The 23,175-nt window shown below is 33.8% G+C and overlaps 1 protein-coding gene across 1 annotated transcript in view; it reads left to right on the plus strand.

The window, feature by feature from the left end:
- Nucleotides 1-23,175, plus strand: part of PCNX1 (pecanex 1) — an 84,878-nt gene that overhangs the window by 21,273 nt on the left and 40,430 nt on the right. The window contains exons 7-8 of the mRNA XM_070939538.1: nt 8,483-8,615; nt 19,554-19,738. Of these exons, the coding sequence (XP_070795639.1) occupies nt 8,483-8,615; nt 19,554-19,738 (318 nt within the window). The remainder of the gene's footprint in view (nt 1-8,482; nt 8,616-19,553; nt 19,739-23,175) is intronic.

Below are 23,175 nucleotides of genomic sequence, written 5' to 3' on the forward strand. Positions count from 1 at the left end.
AGAGGTTGAACAAATACAAACTCAACAGAATTATTGAGGTCAGTTGGACACATTGGAATGTTGAAAATGTGGTATTGATGCTTTCACAAAACGGATGTCTTGGCGGGTCTTACCACAAACACCCATTTGTCAAAAGTCAAACTGGTGAAGTTGTTCCCAGCTATCAAAGAATATAATCCCTACTACCTCTGGTTATCATTTATTTTCTGATCTAGTGAGCACACTTCCAAATAAAAAAAAATAGTTAAAGCTATCAATTGTATTAATTTTCTAAGAATTGCTGTGATTATGGTAAATGAGAACAATATTACAGCCTAAGTGCCAGCCAATTATAGCCTACTGCCAAAAACATCAATTTTAAAAAGCCAGGCAAGATAGGCAATCTGACAGGTGCCCAGTGAGGTATCTGTAGGCATATTGGTACCCAAGTATATGATGCTTTGTATTTGTCATCTAGTAAAATATTTACTTTTATCATGTTTATCTGTTTATCTGTAATAATGAGGTAATGTTGAACATATTTGCATTCTACTACTTAAAGCTCTTAAATATGTATAGCATCTTTCCTTTCAAGTTTTTCTGTTGCATCTCTTCGTCTTATTGTAATGACTGAACAAAACACAGATTTCTTTTCTTTTGTAGTGTGGTACCATCTGGCCTTTTTTGTGAGTCCCATAAGTTAAGCTCTTGATATGTGTGTGGTTTCTTCAATATAACAATTCCTATATTGCTTTCATCATCAACAAATATTCCAGTGGAACATGGTTGTAGTGTATATTTTAATGCTGAATTAGTGCAAGTATTAAACAGATACTAATTTCTTCTAAAGCATTTTCCAGTATATACCGTATTTTTCGGAGTATAAGACACACCTTCCCCCCCCCCCCCCAAAGTGGGTGAAAATTTAGGTGCGTCTTATAGACCGAATACGGGCATTTTTGGCATCCCGAACACTCTGCGGGTCGTGTTTTCGCCCTCCACGGCCCCCAGAAGCATTCTGCAGGCAAAAAAGGGCGCGGTTTTGGCAAAAACGGGCGCATTTTTGGCAAGAACGGCAAGGGCCGTGTAGAGCACTGCAGAGTGCTTCTGAGGCCCTGGGAGGGCGAAAACGTGATGAGCAGAGAGCTTGGGAGCCCAAAAATGGGGCCATTTTTGGTGAAAATGGGCTGTGTGGAGCATTGCAGTGTGCTTCTGGGGGCTGGGGAGCATGAAAATCTGACACATGGAGGCCAAAAACTATTTTTTCTTGTTTTCCTCCTGTAAGTTTGGGTGCGTCTTATAGTCTGAAAAATATGGTATATTTTGCAGTAGATTTAAGGTCCATGTTTGTTTCTTGAGGATAATGAAACCAGCTCTTTGCACTCTCTGTATAATGGCTTCTGAAGATCAAGGAGATTTTTCTTTCCATAAAACGGCTGTTATTTGATTCTTTAAGCACATTAGGGGCTAGTTATCTATTTGCTTGATAGGTCTATTCAAGTTTTACTTTAGGTCACTTTTAAACATACTTGACAGTCAAGAAAGCTGAAGTCTATTAGTACAGGCAGTCCTCAACTTACAATGGCACTGAAAAAAGTGACATGATCATTTTTCACACTTACGATCGTTGCAGCATCCCCATGGCCATGTGATTTACATTTGGACGCTTGACAACTGACTCACATTTATGACGGTTGCAGTGCTCCTGTGTCACCTGATCATCTTTTACAACCTTCTGACAAGCATAGTCAATGAGGAAACCAAGTTCACTTAACAACTGTGTTACTAATTTAACAACTGTGGTGATTCACTTAACAAATGTGGCAAGAAAAATCATAAAATAGGGCAAAACTCCCTTAACAAATCTCTCACTTAGCAACATAAATTTTGGGTTGGATTGTTGTCGTAAGTTGAGGACTACCTGTAGTAGCAGCATATCACAAGCACACCAGCACCTTCCAGCTTAGAAATTCTTGCAAAATATTTATGTTTTGTATAAACCTGAACTTTAATATAAGTAAAGTTGCCAATGATCAAAACATAACTTAGAACAATAGAGTGGCAGAAAGAAAAGCATCTCCAATTGACGGTTCTGATTTGTAAGCATTTCCTCAGTAGTATCTTGTATGGTTTTAAGAATAAACAGTGCCAATGAATGTAACTTATAAATATAGCTTATATGTTATAATTATAACTTACTATAAATAATAAAATATGCTCTTCTATTGGTATTAATATTACTGTTAATAGAAATCCCAAGTGAGAGGGTTTCTGATAACTTATATTGACAGGCTGTTTCAGTTTAATTAGCACAACATGTTTATATATATACTATATGTATATGTATGTTTGTATGAGTGTGTGTGTGACTTTTTATATATTTGAATTTTATCCCACTTTGTTTACCAAAGTAGTTGATGCTTCATATTTAAAGTATTTGCAGTTAAATGGGAAGGCAATCACTGTTTTTTCACTTATGAAATATTTTTAAATAATTCAACAAAATATAAGTATAAACTAGCATTATCACAATCAGTGATCAAAAAGGCTTATTATTTCAGTTTTATTTTATTATATACACTCATCATAACCTCATCATAAACATTGACAGAGATATAGCAAATAGAAATGTTAACAGTCTTTGCAATACAGTTTGAGTAGTTGTATTGTGAACTGAAATGTCTTGGACTAGAAGGATATCAATATTTCCCAAGCTTTTACGTTACCTAAAAATTAACATTGTTTTCTTTGTAGACAATCATATACCGTGTTTCCCCAAAAATAAGACCCTGTCTTATATTTTTTTGAACCCTGAAATAAGCACTTGGCCTTATTGCCATGAACTCAAAAACCCAATTGAGCTTATTATCAGGGAATGTCTTATTTTGGGGGAAACAAACATTATTTTGCAATGTCTTATTTTGGGGGAAACAGGGTAATATTAGTGTCCCAGACTTGTTTGTTAGTCCTTAGCATTATTTAAAAAAAATTAAAAAAATAAAGTGTTATTATATCATGTTGGAATGAAGTGCTTCCTAAGCTTTTTCAGAACTAAGAAATTGCTATTCAATGCAGAGTCTGAATTTAAAGTAGTATTTTTCCACATTTATGATATATTTATTTTCTTCTCGTATCTTAATTATTAAGAGTACTAGTCTGTTTCTGTTCATCTAATTAATAAAATATCAACTTCAATTTGATCTTCCAATTTCCACTTCTTTGCTGATTGGATCCAAATGTAACAGTGCTAACAGGCCAAGTTAGGTTATGGAGAATCTTCTGCTGTTTTGTGTGACTTTTTCCATCATGAGTCAATGAGGGCTTGTCAGGTATAACGAGCTAATTATTGTTAGCAAACACACTAACCAGACCTAGGTTGCTTTAAAACTGAAATAGCTGGGAGATGAAATCTCCGTGATCTCGTGAGATTTGTGATATGCATGAACTCATCAGATTGTGATAGTCATGATTAGCAACTGGCACAATATTAAGTTTACTCCAGCTTCCCTTGATACAAATTCTCAGAAAGAAAGCTTTTCTCATCCAGTGTTGACATCATTCACTAGCATAATAGCTGACTAATAGGTTCATTATTTATGGTTAACCATACTAAACTTTCTTATGAGTAGAATGCAGTCAATTCTACTTTCAGAAGTGAAGGTAGTTGTAATGCACATTTTGGCAATTATTAACAGTTATAGTATTCTCAATGATGAAGTTTCATAATAAACTTGTAACTTGCAAGGGTTACAGAACTGGCCTGGAGATATAAGTAAGATCCAATGCATAGTTTAGAATTTTGTGGTGTAGTTCTTATGACATCAGTTGGATATAATTCATTATAATACAAACATTGATATTTATACGATAGGAAGAATTGTCTTCCCCCACCCTCATTTATCTTTACTATAAAGTAATATATGTTCACTGGGAATATGGTAACAGATTGAAATGATCTTTTTTCTGTCATTCCAAGAGAAGTTTCAATCATCTTAAATTCAAAATAATTTTCCTTTTGGGTAAATATTGTAATTTATCTTCTGTCTGTAAAGAACTGATGCCTTATGCACACAGTAATGGTTATATTGGATTATTTTATGTAAAAATCTGTCATTCATATCTGCCAAAAGCAAACTTTAGGAATTAATTGCTGCCATTTAAATTTAGGTCAACATGTAAGACAAAAGAGTTACTTTATGTTCTTCTGTAACTTGCTGGAGCTGAGTTAGAAATATGAAACATTGTAGGAGGTTGAATAAGAGAAGCATATGCAGCAGTATTCTCAGAAGAAAAGTGATTCAGATTTTATTTCCCCATAGTACTTAGCATAGAAATGCAAATATCGTATTATCCTGTCAGCTTTAGCAATATTTTTTGCAGGGTAATAACTACTCTGGGTTTATTTAGTTACATTGTTTCCAATACTTGCTCCACTTGTAATGGAACATCCATATTCTTCATTACTTTCCAAGTGGTAAATGTTGTTCTTGGTTCTATTTGCAATGTAGATGTCAACTTGTTGGTATATTTAAATTCAAGGGCTGGAAAAAGTGTCAAAATGAGTGTGTTCATGGATTGAAGAAGAGAAGCAAATATAAGGTATATAAGAAACAATATGATAGCACTATTTTAAAATAATGTAACATTATGAAATTCATTCTTTCCTTGGCTGTGAAAAAAATGATTTTCTGGATACAATGCCACTTTAGTTTATGCTCAACATTGGAAAAAATAAAACCAACTAAAGTTGCTTTTTTAAATAGGCTTTTTTTCCCCTTTGTACCTTGTACGTTAACTTGTGCAGTACATAATGAGAAGATGTTTTGCCAGTAATGTTTTTTGATATCTTGGAATTCAGCTTTTAAAATCTACAATTTTCTCTTTTGCCTCTTTATATCTGTCTCCCCCCCCCCTTTCCTGGTTTTTGTAAAACAACAGATTCACATTCATATCAGATTGCTATTTCCTTTGAAAAAAATATTAAGACAGGGAAATAATTCAACAAACGGCATTCATGAATAATTTACCTAAATCTGGAACAAAATTCACCTGTTTCAATTTTAAAATATTCATAAGATTTAGTTAAGATTCATGAATATGGTTGAAAAAGCCAGGAATTAAATATGATATAATTGTTATGTCATCTATTTTGAGAAGACATAACAATTGTTACATGAGATTATGATTTTATATATACACACACATATACACACTTGCCAATAAAATGTGATGATCTATTTTGAGAAGACATACTCTTATCTAAAAGAAGCCTATATAATTTATACAAACCTATCCATTACACGTTTCCTGTCCAAAGGAATGAGAAGAAAACAGTAGCAGAATGACTGTGATAGCCTTGAGTGAGGAAACCAGAACAGATAAAAATGTTTCAGTGCTCAATATGATGTATACTTATTTAGTTAATATAATTTGTTTGTACTTTTTATTTTCACAGGAAATTTCAAAGCACTTTATGATAAAAGCATGTGAAATTCAATAAATTCCTGGGAAACAAACAAACAAACAAATATTGGTATTTTATATCACCAGGGAGAACTGCCCATCTTGGTAGTGAGAGGAATGCCAAACTAGATGTATATGACTCCAGTTGGTGGTAGAAATGCTTTGTTTCTGAGGCCTGCCTGATCTCAGTATAAGATTCTGTGGTGGGTGGATATCATGAAGCTTTGTTTATCCACATGCAGCTATTCACTTCCTTTTTAACTGAGGTATATTAATGGACAATAAACAGTCTAAAGCATTATTTTTAAGGAGAAACATACATATTAAGATGGAAGATTTGAGTGCAAGACTAGTTTTAACACATCCAGTATTTGATTATGTTGATGTTACCCATTCAGTCATGTCCCACTCCTGGTGATTCTATGGGCCAGGTCTCTCCACATCTTCTGATCTTGCACTACATGTTCATCTAATATTTAAATGATAGTATTCAGTGGCAATGCTGTATCCTAATTTTCTGATAGAAATACAGTATGTGATAAATGAAGCTGATTAAAAGTATTTATCAACTCTACCAAAATGGCTACAGTGATTTAGCAGTGTGAATAAGCAGCATAATCAGTTGGTTTTTCTTTTTAAAACGAACACACCAGGATTCTGAGCATCTACTGGTTAGCCATAATCTGTGGCCTCGAGTTATTATCTGGATACATTTTCACATCTGTTCTATTTAAAATGTTTTAGAATGGATGTTGCCTCTCATGCCTAGGTAAACTCTAAATACTGAACAGTAGTGTCAGTTCATGTCTAGTCCAGGTGGTTGCTTATTAGGATTGGGAGGAGCCTGTCATACTTGCATAATTTAAGATAATTTTGATAGTTCTCTGAGGTTTTTTTATTCCTGTTGTTTTTGTTTGCATCAGTACCATGTATTTCCCAAAATACAAAGTGTAGTGTCAGTAGCTCTTTTTATTGGTGGGATATTACCTGCAAACAACCCTTCTGTTTCACAAAATGATTAAGTGTAATTCCTTCTGGTAGCTTATGTTTAGTTCTACAGTAAACTTCTGTGAACTTGGGTATACAGTAGAAGTCAGAAGTGGAGTCTTTAGATAATATATCTATTTTATGAACCATGGAACATGATTTCTAAGAAGTGCCACTCTGGTTGCCTGTAGGAAAAGCCAGCTATGTACAGTGTATTAGAAGTACATGCTCTCTTTAAACTGAAGATGTTTATGTATGGCTTAGAGCGATGACAAATTCATACTTAACCATTTATCCCAAGGTGCAATGGCTTGTTCAACAAACTATTGAGTGCCATTCTATCTAAATGAAGCTGTGTTTTTCATTTTTTATGAATGTAGGCAGTGTCTAAAAATTCAGTGTAAGCAGAACAAGCCTCAGATCCCATTTCTCCAAGCTAATCAACACCCTCAGAGGCTTGTGCTCTCCACCACTGAAAGCCATTAAGATATAATGATTAAAATATTGGATTGGGATTGGAGGTGACCCAGTTCAGTTCTTCATGCCTAATCTATTTTTGTTTTAGTTTTGAGGATAAAATTGGTGTGGTGGTGAAAATAAGGTATGTACATTGCCTTGAGCTGTTGCAGAAAAACAGAATAATAAAACTGAGTTCTAAAATGTAGATGTCTGTAGTACTCAGTAGTATCTGAATTAGAAGATTAGTACTGAAATTTGGCTTGGTAACAATTGAACTAGTTCTGTATTTTTATTCTTCCCCTCCCATGATTGGGCACAGCCTTCAGTAAAGAAATTGCATTGGTCTGATGAGAGTGGCCTTTGCTTCTGAATGTCACTTCTTCAAAGTAGAATTCAGTAGCGATTTCAAAAGTAATCTTTTATTTATTTCAGTTTATACAGCCATAAATGCTGTTAAAAGTGGAATATAAGTCTAAGTGCTATTGCTATTGTTAAAATGTGTTTGAGAAGGCAGTTAAATTCTAAAGCCAAAGTATATACAGCTATTTCAGTATAATTACATAATAAAAAGTGGGATTCCCTGCTTCTTCTGAATCTGTCAGAATCAGCTAATGGGAGTCAGATAAATCTGGTTCCAAGGAAGGCAGGAAAGCTATTTTCAGAAGCATCCAACAACAACATTTTAAAACCCGGTTACTTGAACTTCCTATTCTTCACTCCTCCCCAAGGATAATGGAAGAAGTTCATTACTACACAGATTCTCAAGGGGTTTCTACAAGTCTCTGTCCTTAAAGAAGATATTTTTAGATTCAGTGTACAATGTTTAAATTAATTATTTGAAATACATTTTCCAAATATATGCCATATATTTCCAGGACAGGCATGCTTGCTAATTAGTTGCTAGAAAACAGTTCTGAAATATTTGGGAAACTTGAAAGAACAGGTTAGGGATAGAATGTCCTAGAAAAAAAACCCCATTCTGTGTGGTTGCTAGAACTTGAAAATGATTTGATGTCACATAAGAAAAAATAACATCAAATAACATTAGGGAGTTCACATTCTCTTTTGCATATCATAATTACATTTGTTGAGAGGAAAAAGAGCAACTGAGAAATTTTGCTTGCTTCCATTTTGTACTTCTAGACAAACTAAAAGCTAAGTTCAAAGAAACATGAAATTTCTTTCATGGAATCAAGGGAGATTTTAGATTCCCCCTCCCCACACCCCCATTCTTACATTTTCAATTTTCAATTTTAGCATAGGAGTGTCTATAACTTTTTAAGAAACTATCAACTGTTATTTAATTTAGATTTTATTTGAAATTAAGATATATTTTCAATGGGTGCTTACAACTATTGATTTTGTGGAATCAAATTATTATTTTTTTTTAAATTGACTTAAACTCTCTGCCTGAAATAAGAAACCTTAGCTAGATACTTGTTAAGTTGACCATTCCATACTCATAGTTTTTATTGGCAGTGAACTAAAATGATCAACTGATTTGCAGGAGAAAGAACAATTTGTGGGAATAGCATTGGATGGTGTAAACATTATTGGTCTGAGGTTCAATTTGACTTGGTCTGTCTTGATGCAGCAGCACAAGCCAATGAGGAAGCAGTCACAGTTCGGCGTGAACGCAGCACATTTAGGCGTCAGGCAGTACGGCGCCGACACAATGCAGGGAGTAACCCTACCCCTCCTTCATTGCTCATCGGCTCTCCCCTCAGGTATGGTATTTGTGTTCCACCGTATCTAACATGCATGCAGCTGATCACTGCTCCCAACTCCCAATGGTGTTGTAGGCATGCTTTGTTCTGCCTTTTCTCCTTATTCCCACCAATCAAACTCCTTAAGCTGTTACTGCATGCATTTGTGATACTTTTTCAGTTGTGCATGTGTACACTAGGTTGTTCATTATTTTGACCATATTTTCAAAATGATTAGTCTACCGAAAGTCATCTAAAACAGCCAGAATGCTAACAAACTGATCTAAAATTAGCTCTTTCATTTAAGTTTCTAATTTTTTTCAATGCATTACTTTTTGCTACAAATATTAAATGTAGAAGTTACTTTAAATAATTCGTGAGTTATCAGTTAGGGTGATTAAACCAATGCAGAAAAACCAAAATATATTAAAGTGTAAATATTTTTGGAGACATTATCAATATATTCACCTCCATCTAGCCTTTAAATGTAAACTATATCAGATTTTAAAAATCTTAAATCCATATTTCTGCTTTAAAATTCATTAGCTATTATATTTAATAAGAAATTAAATATTAAATAATAAATCTCAATTGTAGTACAGATTTCATAAAAATATTTTCTGTTGTAAAATCTGAAATAAGTATGAGTTGTGATTGTGAAGCGCTGCTGTAACTTCAGTGTTTATATATCACACATTTGTCACAGATTTTCTCTTGTATATGCTACTGAATACACATAAAAGGCAAGTGTCAAGAGAAAAAAATTACTGGTGTAGTGTTGGAAAAATATCCAAATTCTAAAGCATCACTTGAGGTACTTCAGATATTTATAAATACATCTATTTTTCAACTTGGAAACCAGTTTGTTAGATTCAGGGGTGAAATCTGAACCGGTTTACTACGGGTTTGCTGACTGCACATGTGCAGTGCGCACCACATACCAAATGTGAGGTGCGTGCAGGTAGTGCACGCCAAAAGGAGGCATGCGGTAAGTATAACAGCATGCGAGGGAGGGGTGATCAGCTGTGGCGCGCAATCTTTTTTTAACCTTTAAAAGCATTACTTTTAAAAGTAAAAAAAGAGCCTCTGACGATCGTGCTACTCAACTGTGATCGTCAGAGGCTTTTTTTTACCTTTTAAAAGCATTTTTTCTACAACCCCTTTGGTTGAAGAGGTTGCAAAAAAATGTTTTTAAAAGTTAAAAAAAAGCCTCTGATGATTGCGCGGCTCAGCTGGGATCATCAGAGCCTTTTAAAAACATTTTTCTACGACCTCTTTGGCCAGAGGTTGTAGAAAAAATGCTTTTAAAAGTAAAAAAAAAGCCTCTGATGATCGCGCGGCTCAGCTGGGCATGGGCGGGGTGGGGGCAGGGATTTTTGCTATCGGTTCTCCCAACCACCCGACTCCATCACTACCGGATCGTGCGATCTGGTTTGAACCGGGAGCATTTCACCCCTGGTTAGATTGGATACCGATAGATAACCAGAGCATTCCTCACTTAACAGTTACTTTTAAGTTATTCCTGAGGATTGATTGGTCCTCTGGAATGTTGTGTGATAGGTTGGCAATGAAATGGGGGAATCGGGCAAATTGAGCAATGCTATTCTATTCTTGTAAAACATAAAGGCTCAAGGTTGACTCAGCTTTCCATCCTTTCTAAGGTAGGTAAATTGAGGACCCAGTTTGTGGGGGCAATAAGCTGACTTTGTATAAATATACAAAAGTATGAAGGCTATTGCTTAACACATTGTAAGCCGCCCTGAGTCTCCGGAGAAGGGCGGCATATAAATCCAAAAAAAAACAAAACCCTAGAATTTGGGGGGATTGAGAACTGCATGACAAATTTGTAGATTATGTAGATTTTCGGAGTATAAGGCACATTGTTCCCCGCTAAAAGAGGATGGAAATGTTGGTGCGTCTTATACACTGAATACCGCCATTTTTTGCCTCCTGAAGCCCCGCCCCGCACGTCCCGTTTTTGCGAAAAATGGGCCTGTTTTTCGCAAAAATGGCGCACACAGAGACTTTGGGAGGCCTGCAGAGTGCTCCTGGGGGCTGGGAAGGGCAAAAACGCCCCCATTTTTGCAAAAAATGGGGCCGTTTTTGGCCTCCCAATTCCCCCATGCATCACATTTTTGCCCTCCCCAGCCCCCAGGAGAACTATGCAGGCCTCCCAAATCCTCTGTGTGCCCCATTTTTCGCAAAAATGGGATGCACAAAGGGTTTGGGAGGCCTGCAGAGTGCTCCTGGGGGCTGGGGAAGGCAAAACCCTTTTTATTTTCTTGCTTACCTTTTCAAAATCTTGGTGTGTCTTATACACCGGTGCGTCTTATAGTCCAAAAAATACGGTAGTTGGAACAAGGGGGAATTGGACATGATCAAAACAACACTGACATATCTAATAGTGTTAAATTTTTCTTCAACTTCAGGTTGTAAGTTTGTTTCTTTGTACTTTCCTTTTGTCGACTAAATTTAATTTTAACCAATTATGGAAAATTAGAGATATCTAAGGAAAGGGTAGGGGTAACTTAATGCTTTGGGAAGACATTACCTATGGTTCCAATAGACTATAATATGTATCTCAAGGTTGAACTATGGAATCCTTGATGCTCTCTGAGTTTGGTTGTTTGTTTGCAGACATTTCATTACCTGACTTAAGTAGCATCATCAGTATTAGTGAATGCAGAGTTTGCCCCCTGTTTATATATAGTAACTTCCCTGCCAGTGTGATGCGGGTGTGGTTTTCTCCTTGGTAGTTTCTTGATTAGGGCATTGTTTTCTGCTTTATTGTTTTTCTGATGTTAATTCCTGTTTATCTGGTGTTTTTGCTACAAAGAATATGTTTTGATCATTTTGTTTCCTTCTTGGCTTTTTTTTTTTGTCTTTCTTGAATGGTATGTAAACATGTTTTGTCTCTTTGTGTCTATTGGTAGCTGATTTGTCTGAATGCCAACTTTCAAGGAATTCCCTAGTGTTGTTGAATTTGGCTTAGTGTAGAATGCTCCCAATTGAAAATATGATTAATTCTGTCTGTTAGTTTAATTATGAGATTAAGTTTTCATCTTGTCTTCTGATTGGTAGTTGGTGCATGCTCCTAGTCTTCTGCCAGTCTGCCCTTGTTATAGTCCTTATACTATATGTTGTAGATGACTCCTGTTTTTGGAGTCTTTGGGCTAATGGAACTTTTGGTTTACTTAAGATTTTGGGGGGCTTTAATTGGTTTGTGTGCTATCCAGAACTAGCAAAAAAACCCACCACTTTCAGGTTTTATAGCAGAGACTATAATACAGTATCTAGAAACTAGCACTCCCACACGTACAACTAAAAATATGGATCAGGTACATAGACAAAACCTTTGTCATAATAAAAAAGGAACAACTAGAGAAGACACATGAAACAATCAACATCTTCAAAGGAATAAAATTCACAAGGGAAGAAGAAAACAACACACTATATAGTGTTGATATCGTCATCAGCAGGGGAAATAATGGCAAATTAGAAACACAACTCTATTGAAAAACAACCCACACTAATCATTAACAAAATAACAACCCAAAATCCCTCAATAGGAGCTGGGTAAGCATATTATTCAGATGTATATAAAAACACTGCAGGAATACATAACTCCAAAAAAAGGAAACCTATATAACTTCATCCAATTAAATGTATACTTTTTCAACAGTCCCTGGTTAATTGACCCATTGCAGCACAACCTACACAAGTGATGAAAGGGTAACACTGAAATACATTAAAAAAAAAAAAATCTCAGAAATAACCAAACAGATTATTATAACTACATGGCATCACCATAAGACATAGACCTACTAAAGTTCTCCAAATCATTCTAAACCAAAAGACCCCGTAGTCCAAGAAGAAAAAGTAGGATCTATCTACAACATACAGTGCAAGGATTATAACAATCGCTATGTAGGACAGACAGGCAGAAGACTTGCAGAGCACATCCATGAATACCTAGCAGTAAGAAAACACAGTAAAACTCCTTAATCTCACACACATAGACAGGCTTAACCATGCTTTCAGCTGGTAAACAACTGTGTTTCCCTGAAAATAAGACCCTGTCTTATATTTTTTTGAACCCTGAAATAAGCGCTTGGCCTTATTGCCATGCGCTCCAAAGCCCGATTGGGCTTATTATGAGGAGATGTCTTATTTGGGGGGAAATAGAGTATGAGCATCCCAGACCAAGCTAAATCCAGTAATGCTAGGGAATTCCTAGAAACTTTGGCATTCAAATAAATCTGCCATCAATAGAACATAGAAATAAACCACATTTACATTCAAAAGAGACACTAAAAAAACTAAAAATAAAAAGATCAGAACATCAACCAACACCCAGATAAGCGGGGATTAAACGGACACACAATCAAGCAAAAAAAAAACATATGCCAGCAAACAACTAAGTTTAGAGAGCACCCAGAATTCTACATATGGTTCCTATGCCAAAAGGAATGCAATCATCATTTTCCCTCTGCACTTGAGAATCTTATGAAATGCATCAATGGCCTCATTAAAAATCAGTTATGATACTTTAATAAGATACTGAAATAAAACCAATAACATACAATACTAGTATAAATATAACAGTGCACAAAATGTTTTAGAACAGAACTATATAATGCAATCCAGAATAAAAAAGTAAATCCACAATTGTGCATAAAATACAAAATCTTGTCATTTCACAATGTAAAGTGAGTATGCAAATATATTTTGCATATGCCTCAATAATCTGAATGAATTTTATGTTTTACAGATGATCTGTATGTTGGCTAATAGTCATTAGTTGAAAAGTATTGATAAATTTCCTCCTTTAAGATTAAATCCGTATTAAATCCTCAATAATTAATAACATTGGAGTAATTTCGTATATGGAAGTAGAGAAAAGAACAACAAATTTATTAGCTTCTAAATCTGTCATTTAATCTTGATTATTCAGAACTGTCTTGAAAGCAATGCAAACTGGTCATGAAGTCATAGATAATTCAATGAGTATTGATGAAGCATTCCAAAATTGTTTTTCTCAATATTAGGAACGTATTTTGTGTTTTTATATTTTAGTATTACAATGCTTAACCTCAACACTCGAGGTGCTAAAAGAGGAAGAAAAGAAGAAGAAATGTTTAACTGATTGTCCAGATAGCTCTTATTAATGAGTAGCATGACAGTATAATTAAATAAAATGTTCTGAGTATAATTAGTACTGTTAACATTCTAATGAAAGTAAATGTATTACATTTTTGATACCAAAGAGTATAGAACTAGCCCTATTTTCCATGCTGCTTTGTGCATAAGTGGAATAAAATTATACCATTGTGTCCTCCTTTCAACTATATAATCTTAATACAAAAATTCTTTGGATATATTCATAATGGTACAAGTAGTCCTTGATTTATGATCAGAATTGAGCCCAGAATTTATGTTGCTAAGTGAGAAATTCGTTAAGTGAGTTTTGCCCCATTTTAGGACTTTTCTTGCCACAATTGTTAAGTGAATCACTGCAGTTGTTAAATTAGTAATACAATTGTTAAGTGAATCTGGCTTCCCCATTGACTTTGCTTGTTAGAAGGTCACAAAGGGTGATCACATGATCCCAGGACACTAACTGTCATAGATACGAACTAGTTGTCAAGCATCTAAATATAAATCATGTGACCATGGGGATGGGACAATGGTCATATGTGTGAAAAATGGTTATAAGTCACTTTTTTCAGTGCCGTTGTAACTTCAAACGGTCACTAAATGAACTGTTGTAAGTCTTACCCTGAGCAATAGCAAAAGCATAAGAAAGGAGCCCAGACTGACTCCCCTCTAGTTCATATAGGATAAGGGGAACAGAGGAGATTCTTTTACTGCAGCCTACATAAATATAATTCCAGTCAGTTTTTTGGAATCTCTTTCCTGATCTGACCTTGAAGGGCTAACTTCAGCTTCCACTGCTTCACATAGACTCATAATTTTAATGGGAATCCATTCATGTGAAGAGCATTTTCAGTGGTGGGCTATTCCATTGCAAAAACAGTCTATTGAGCCTTTGTTAATATGATAAAGGCACGTATTTGATACAGCTTCTGTATCTTTTAGATCACAGTTGGATAATTAAATAATGGGATCAATGTTCCATTTTTCACTCTCTGCTATTGCTAATTTTAATTTAGAACTTGTGTAAAGTTATGCTGTTCTTTTAACAAAAAAAAAATCTCATTTGCTGATAATTCTTATCTATTTCTTGCCTATTTCTTGTTGTCATGACAAGACTTCTTTCTCCAAAAGAAGACTTTTTAGGAACCTAAGAATTAGGTCATATTTAAGTATTCAGTAGTAGTAATGGGTTTTTTCATTTCTTTAAAGAAGGGAAAAGTCAGTGGATTACATGTGTTAAGTAAGCAATTGGAATAAAAAATAAAGCAACCTTTCTAACATTTTCTTCTCACTGCAACTATTTATTGAAGTATTTGACCCCTCATTTTTTTAAACATTCCAAACTTAGAGTATTCCTCAGTAATAAACTAATGAACTTCCAAATTCAACTATGTAGTTGGTCTTTCACTTGAATGTATATCTATTTTTCCTTTTTATCTTATCAACATTTTAAATTCAGCTGTAAAATTTAGGAGTCAATTTCAGTCACAATATTGTCTATAACATAAAATAACTCCATGGTACCATGCTACAGGTATTATCTAGCCAATGGAAGTTCAGCACTCAAAAGTTAATCATTTCTAAGAATAGAGAAGGATTATTATTTTTTTCTTGTACAGAAACAGAAAAAGACTGCTGAGTGAGAAGGACTTGGCTCAGGAAATGGGATTTGGGAAGGGGTATCATGTAATCTCCTGCACAGTTCTTGAGGCAAATTTGGATTCTTAGCTTAATGGATAATATAGATACTACAACCTAAATTTAGGTGGGCTCCTAAATATTTTATCAACTTGGAAAAAAATTGTCTGAGCTCATTCTAGATTGTTTTCCATACAATTATAACATTCTTTAAATTTTTGTTAAAAATTAAAGCTATTTATGAACTCTGTTGTATCTTTATTTGAGGTAACTAGGCTTTGTTGTTTTTTCTCTTAACCTGTGAAACAGAATAAAAATAATTACAGACAACCCAGAAATAAAGAACCAGACACGCGGGGAGCTGAATTTATCTAAAGCATAACATTTGTCTATCAAGCCAAATACTGTGCATTAACTGGCAGTAACTGCTTTAAGTAAAAGTTTCCCAGCTCTAACTTGGTGAAATTTAAAATGTCTAGAGTTCAGCATTAGTTTTTGTGTGGCATCCAAAGCCCAGCTTATTTATCCTATATAGATAGGAAAAAAAGAATTGTGGCTACTGCTAAACCATCAAATAACAATGTTTTTATGGACCATGGAAACTAACACTGTTCTTGCTGGCTTGCATGTTGCATGGTGATACTTCTTGTCATGTCCATTGAAAATGCACAGCTACATGAGACTTTGTTTGGAAATATTTTTCAACAGGATTTCCTATCCATTATAATTTCTCATATTTTGTTGAATATATTCTTAGGGCTCTTTTAATAATGTTCATGGCTGAAATTTGCAGAATAGGTGATTTATTAATTTGTAATTTTTGTGCAACAAAATGGAGTATCAAAGGCTTGAGAGTAAATGATATTTATTAAAACTGTACAGTAATTCCTGAAGGCTTCTGCTAAGTAATGTCACAAAAAAAACAGATTAAAGGCCATGACTAAGTAGCAGGAAAAATTTCCCAAAGATTACCCATCTTCATTTCTGTAAGAGTTATTTCATTTTGATAAATTTTACTTTTATGTGAAATGTATTTTTTTAAGCTTAATGTTAAATAGACTATTTTGGTATAAAATTTGTATTTAATCCCCCCGATATAAATAAATGCACATATACATTTTTTCTACAGTTTGGAAAATGATAATATAGAATATACACCAACATTAAATAACTTCTTAATTCTTGTATTTGTATGTGTAGATATTAATATTATATTGTATAATTTTTTTAAATGTAAACTATTTTAAACAAAGGCCCTAATAATTCAATTCTATATGCATCATATGCTCTAAACTACCACATCTGTTTCTGACACAAGCTGTTTAGAGTAAACAAAGTATATACTCTTATTTCTTGGTTAGGATGTTTAAAAACTTTTTTCTGATTTTGACCCAAGTTTTATGAATATGGGGTAATGCTGCAACAAGTAGAGAGTCAAAATTCTCTACTTGTTCTAAAACTATGACTATCCGTTCTAATAGATTGGAATGCAATGTGTTACTCAGATGTAGATGGTTCTTTAAAATATATTTTTGATGTTCAGTTATTAATTTATTTTACTGAAATATGATAGTAAGATTCTTCTAATGATTAAGTTAATAGTAAAATTACTACAATTTTAGGAATTATACATATTGAACATATGAAATTTAACAGTATGTTAAATTCTAACATACTGTTAGAATTCTATAGTATTATTGGTCAACAGTTTTGAAATTAAAACTGTTTCATAATTATTCTTAATGTAAAATCTCCTGTAATATTTTCATAGAAAAGATCATTTGAATCTATTTCCCAAATGCGAATTTTATGGAAGATCCAGTTAACACATAAAGAAAGCCAAGCAACCTCTGTCTCATTTCCTTCTATAAAGAGAAAAAAATGTAAAAGAGTTCTTCACAAGAATCAGGGAAAAATTTAATTGTTTGTAAGTCTAAAATGCAGAAAGACTGGTCAGATAATTAGGTGTATGAACCAAGAAGAATATAAACTATGAAAGAAATCAATAGAATGCATTATATGCAGTTCAGGATTGAATTATGGAGTCCTTGGTGATCTCTGATCTTAGATTTTTTCTTGCAGACTTTTTACTACCCAGCTAGGTAATATCAAGACTGCTAACACTAAAGATGTAACTAATTGGATAATTAAACCTATGAAACAAATATATATATATAAAACTTTTTATAGATCTCTTGCACTCAATTAAATATTGCTTCAATTTTATGAGCAATGTGAATTTATCAAACTTAATCCTTTTTGTTGGAATAATTCTTTTTATCTGAAATGTTATTTGGATAAGGAGTGGAGTTACACAAGGACCTTAAGAAACTAATATTAATAACTAAGCATTAATTTATGCTTACATTACTCATCAATAGATTACTGTTAGTCATATTTTATATATTTTTTCTGTTGGCATTAATATTTTTAATCTGATTGTTTTAAAATTCAATATTCCTTTTACATACTATGTATTGTAGAATTATAAAATAATACGTTCTACAAAAATAATACTTCAAGGCACAAATGCAGACTGCAAGACTGAACCAGCCTTATAAAGTTATGTAGAAAAACAATACAAATTGAATAAATAAATAATTAAACAGTTACACATTTAGAGCTTGCTGCATGTTCATTTTAGAAATACCTTTCAGGGATATATAAGTACATATACGGTATCCATTATTGATTTACCAAGAAGTAGGAGTGATTTAATTCAGTAGAATTCAATTCATCTGTAACATATATAATTTCTGCCGCCTTCTTAAAATGTGCTATACAGATAGGACCCAGTATAAGAGTTTTATTCTTAAGTCGAATTTATATGTAAGCTGGCACAATATTATTATGTAATAAGTAATATTGTATAATGAATTTGAACCATTGTATATTTAACTTGAATCACTATGTATTTAACTTCAAATTTGCTACAATAGGCTCTTTTGTAGCAAATTTGAAGTTAAATACATAGTGATTCAAGTTAAATGTACAATGGTTCAAATTTCAAGTCATGATTATGACTGTAATATTAGCACATTTAGCATATTATGACTGCACTAAAGCAAGTTCCCAGGTTAAGAAGATCCCAGTATAAGGATAGCCCATAGTTAAGAACAGGCTCTGTTCTTAACTATGGGCTATCCTTATACTGGGGCCTTCTTGCAGTCATAATATGCTAAATGTGCTAATATTGCAGTCATAATCGTGACTTGAAAGACTGTACATAATCTTATTCAGTGTGATGCTTATTTAGTTACCTGTAAGGTAGATTGCTATTATGCAATAAAACAAGGCTACATAACTATGATTGTAAGTCACAATTGAAATTAAACTAAAACTATAGGTAGCATAGGGTATCAGATATCTGCATGCAGAATGGGTTTATTTCACAGTCCCATCTAATTTTTCTATATCACAATTTTTCAGCATTTGGAAAAACTCTGGGTTTTATGTAGTACATATTTATTCATTTGTACATCAAGAATTTTTCTTGTTTTTATCTTCACCCTATCTTCAGAGGGTACACCTCTGAATTTATCCTGGACAGACCTTTAAACAAAATACATTTGAGGGGAATGTAGAAAAAAAAAGGGAAATTAGATATGTACTAATAATTTGTTTTCTATCTATATAAATAGATAATAAAATGAAATAAATAAAACAAAGTGATTTTTAATACAACATATGTAATTTTTAAATTGAGTTGAGCAAAGCAACTGCGTTTACTCCTTATAGTCTTTTCAAAGTTTACTTTAAACTTGCATGAAAGAGTAACATTTGCTGTTTGTTAGCAAAAAAAAAAAAAAAGCAAAGCTTACATTTTAAAAAATTACCATGATATTTACATTAGACATTGACATCATGATATAATTGCACTTTCCAATACTGCTTAGAAGAGAACTATGTGAAACAGAAAATATTTTGAAGTGTTAATTCCAAGTTAGTGTAGAAACTGCTTGGAATGGATATCCAGCTAATTTTAACTTTTGTTTGTTTGACTTCCTGGATATGTTGTAATAGTGTTGTTCATCAAAGATTGGCTAGTTCAATGTATTGCAGTTCTCTTTTAACCTTAATACCAAATACAGTGTTAACTTGGTTTCTAGCTGCTGTTTCTGTGTTCTTCCCTGTAATGTTTCCACCATCCATGTTCTTTCGTAGCCTTCAAGATGTTCAGCAAGGGCAGCAGTCCACAGCCAAAGTCAAAGTCCAGTCACGCCCCCATTCCCAGGCAGCAGTACTCAGCGCTAGCACCTCCTTGCTGGTGAGAAATGGGAGTGTCCAGTTAGAAGCAACACATGACAATGCATCTGCTGTCGGCAGCAGCAGTTTGCACAATGAACTTGGTATGCAGGCATTACATAACTTAGTGCAATCAAAGTGTTTATTCCATAGATTTGTGGCTTATAATGCATTCTACCTAAACTTGCTTAGTCTTGGCTTTATTTCAGACTGTTGAGGTGTGTTTCTTATAGCAAATTGCTTCTGATCTCCCTTTTGCAAGACTTCCTATGTTAAATTATCTAGGTTTTTTTTAAATCACTGACTGAAGATACTGAATTAAGTTATATTAAAATCCATCAAAATACCATGTCTCAACTTTTTGCATTTATTTTGAAGATTTTAATCATGCATGGAACTCTAATAAATCGCTTTTTAGCATTACTGTGCAGAATGCAAGTAATAGTATTTCAAACTTTGTTGTTATAATACACTTTTGTGTTAAATGTTGCCATTGTAAATTGTTTTTTTTTTTTAATTTGATTTATGGCTTTGATTTATGGTTTATGGCCCTCCTTACAATACTGACACTTGTGATTATTTATTTTTTTTATTGATCAACATTTCTGAATTCTGTACTGGAACTTATGTTTGGATATGGAAACTATAAACCTAGAGAAGGCATGATAGTACTTGTACTTTAATAATTCAGCAAGCCTATTTTTAATTAAATCATAATTATAATTTATCATAGAAATGACTTCCACAATCTGTTTCATGTTGGACGATTTAAATTTGTACCAGAGCGTAACATCTGTCATGTGACCTCTGATGATTACTGAATTATCATCCACAATGTAAAATCCTATTAATATTTTAATCAGGTGAGAAATAATTGTGGCTTCTCTGTGCACATATATATGAAAGCAGTGCTAAATTTAAGCACTGATACTTTCAGGAGTGGATGTAAAGGCAATCTGGCTGAAATGTCTGTTTTGTCTTCAGTCACCAAGATTGATTTGTCTGATCTAACTGGCCAGATGGCTGTCCTTCCCTCACTGCTCTAGGTGCATTCCTTCCAATCCATTGCCTCCTTAATAGAAGAAAATACCCATCTCAGATAGGAATGTTCTGTTCTGGGTTGGGGTATGTGATACATATGATAGCTGGACTCCCCTTGCTACAATATCCCAAGTTTGATTTTTGAAAAGAGGTTTTTATGTATGACCAGATTGATCACAATTTATTTAGGTATTGCTGATGTCTCATTTTGCAATCCTTTTCTATTCTATCGTGTTGCAAAGTACTAGAATTCAATATTGCTGTCTCATGATTAACTGGAATAATGTAACTTGATAAAAATTTCTTTTTGACGACTTTGAAAAAGGGCATACTTAAAATGACAACTTGCAGATTGCAAAAAAAAAATGTTTACAAAGTATTAAGTAAATTATACAGTAAATGCTATTTTGCTAAAGCTGCAATTCTATTTGTAATTTCTCAAAATTAAGTCTTAAGAAATGTAATTAATTTTATGTTAACTGATGATACTTTTGCTGGGAATCAAAAAATTGGGAATGTGGAAGGGTATTTTTAGAAATTGGTAACAATAGTAGTCTCTCACTGATCATGCAAAACTCTTTTTGCTGCAAAAAGCAGTCATAAAATGAAAGGAATATTTTTATATTCTTCCTAAAAATACAAACCTGGGAAATAAACAAAAGGATGCTGCTGTGAAATTACTCCCTAGTTGAAAATTAGATCTTTAAATTAGGAAACTATGCTCCTCCCTCTCCTCCTTTTGCTGTTTCTATTACATAGCTTGTGGAAAAATATACTAATTTTGAATATGTGCTGCCCGTCCTTTGAATTTCCAAATCATTGACAAGGATTTAAATAAATTCACATTTGTTTCATAGTACCATAATTCTGTATAATCAGAACCTTTCCCAGTGTATTGGCATATCTAGTGGATGAAAGTTAGAAGCTTTTAGAACAATAATTACTTTTTTAATACTTTTTTTTCAGTTGGTCTGACCTTTGCACCACCATTTTATTATTGTTCATTTTAGTTTTAATTCTTTAGGTTTCCAGAACAGATGTCATTACTAAAGAACTACAAAATATTTGAAAATTCTTATGTTGTATCAATGGTGAAATGTAAAATTTGTTACTACCGGTTCTGTGGCATAGCTTGATGGGGGGGTAATGTGACTGGGTGGGCGTGGCCAACTTTTTTTTTTTTACACTTTTAAAACCATTTTTTCTACAACCTCTTCAGCTGAAGAGGTTGTAGAAAAATTGCTTTTAAAAGCCTCTGACAATCCCAGCTGAGCCGCAGGATCATCAGAAGCTTTTTTTTTACTTTTAAAAGCATTTTTTTGGCCAAAGAGGTTGTAGAAAAAATGCTTTTAAAAATTAAAAAAAAAAGCCTCTGATGATTGCGTGGTTCAGCTGGGCATGGGGGGGGGGCAGGGATTTTTGCTACCGGTTCTCCGAACCACCCGCCTCCATCGCTACCGGATTGGGCGATCCAGTCCGAACCAGGAGCATTTCACCCCTGTGTTGCATGAATAGCTGGAACTTCCATATAAATAGTTTATTCAACAATAAGCAAACAGGAGTTGTGCTGAATTTATCTTCTCCAAAGGACAACATGGGGAATGTCCTCTATTAGCATCGTCTTTCCCCCCAAAATATGAATTTTCGTGTCCTTATTTTTCTGTAGTCCAGATTTAACTTAGAAAACAGGGATGCTGATAAATTGGAGAACTTAATGCATTTTTAATATCACGTATGTGCTGTTTTTAAAAATAATTTGTATAAGGAAAAAAAGATTAGGAAAGCTATTACAAAGATTTGAAGTGCCATTTTTTACTGGAATAACTTTAGGAACATGTCTGTTTTGATGGAGCTCTTATTCTAATGTTATGGCTCTGTCTATTCGAATGTGACTGCTCTACTGGTACCTGCAGCATTTAGTGGCAACTACAGAATGAAAGAAGTTTGGAGTTTCAATAATCTCTGAATGTATTACTTTTATATTTATGTTTTGGAATGAATGGGCAGATGACTGCTATAATTCAGATGAAGGGAGTTCCTATTTTCTTGTCGTCTAGTTCTGTTTCAAGAGTTATACAGGCTTCCTACCTTTGATTAGAATTTTTTTCCCTCAGAGATTGTTCCTCTATTTCAGAGTTGTAATTGTGGCCCATTAATGTCCTTGGAGTGTTATTGTTTACATGCTGGAACCATGTAAATCAAATCAAGTGAGAAGATAGACATCCGTGGCACCAGAGTGCACAATTAGCCTCACTGCTACCATATTTGACACTGGCACTACAGGAAAGCATATAGCCTGGTGAAAAATGGTTAACTTAGAAGTGATTAAATGTTGGCTTTGGGTAATACAAGTGGTTGCTTTTTTAAAAAAAGATGCTAATATATTTCTCTTTGAATCATAGTCACATTATGTATGAGATTATTTTGTCATCATTTGTTAGCTCAACTTTAATCCTAGAATTGAAGCATCACTATGTTCAGCAGACTTGATAAACATTTT

Source organism: Pituophis catenifer, unplaced genomic scaffold (genome assembly GCF_029215685.1).
Source record: "Pituophis catenifer annectens isolate HBS135680 unplaced genomic scaffold, rPitCat1.0.hap2 SCAF_1, whole genome shotgun sequence".
NCBI classification, from domain to species: domain Eukaryota; kingdom Metazoa; phylum Chordata; class Lepidosauria; order Squamata; family Colubridae; genus Pituophis; species Pituophis catenifer.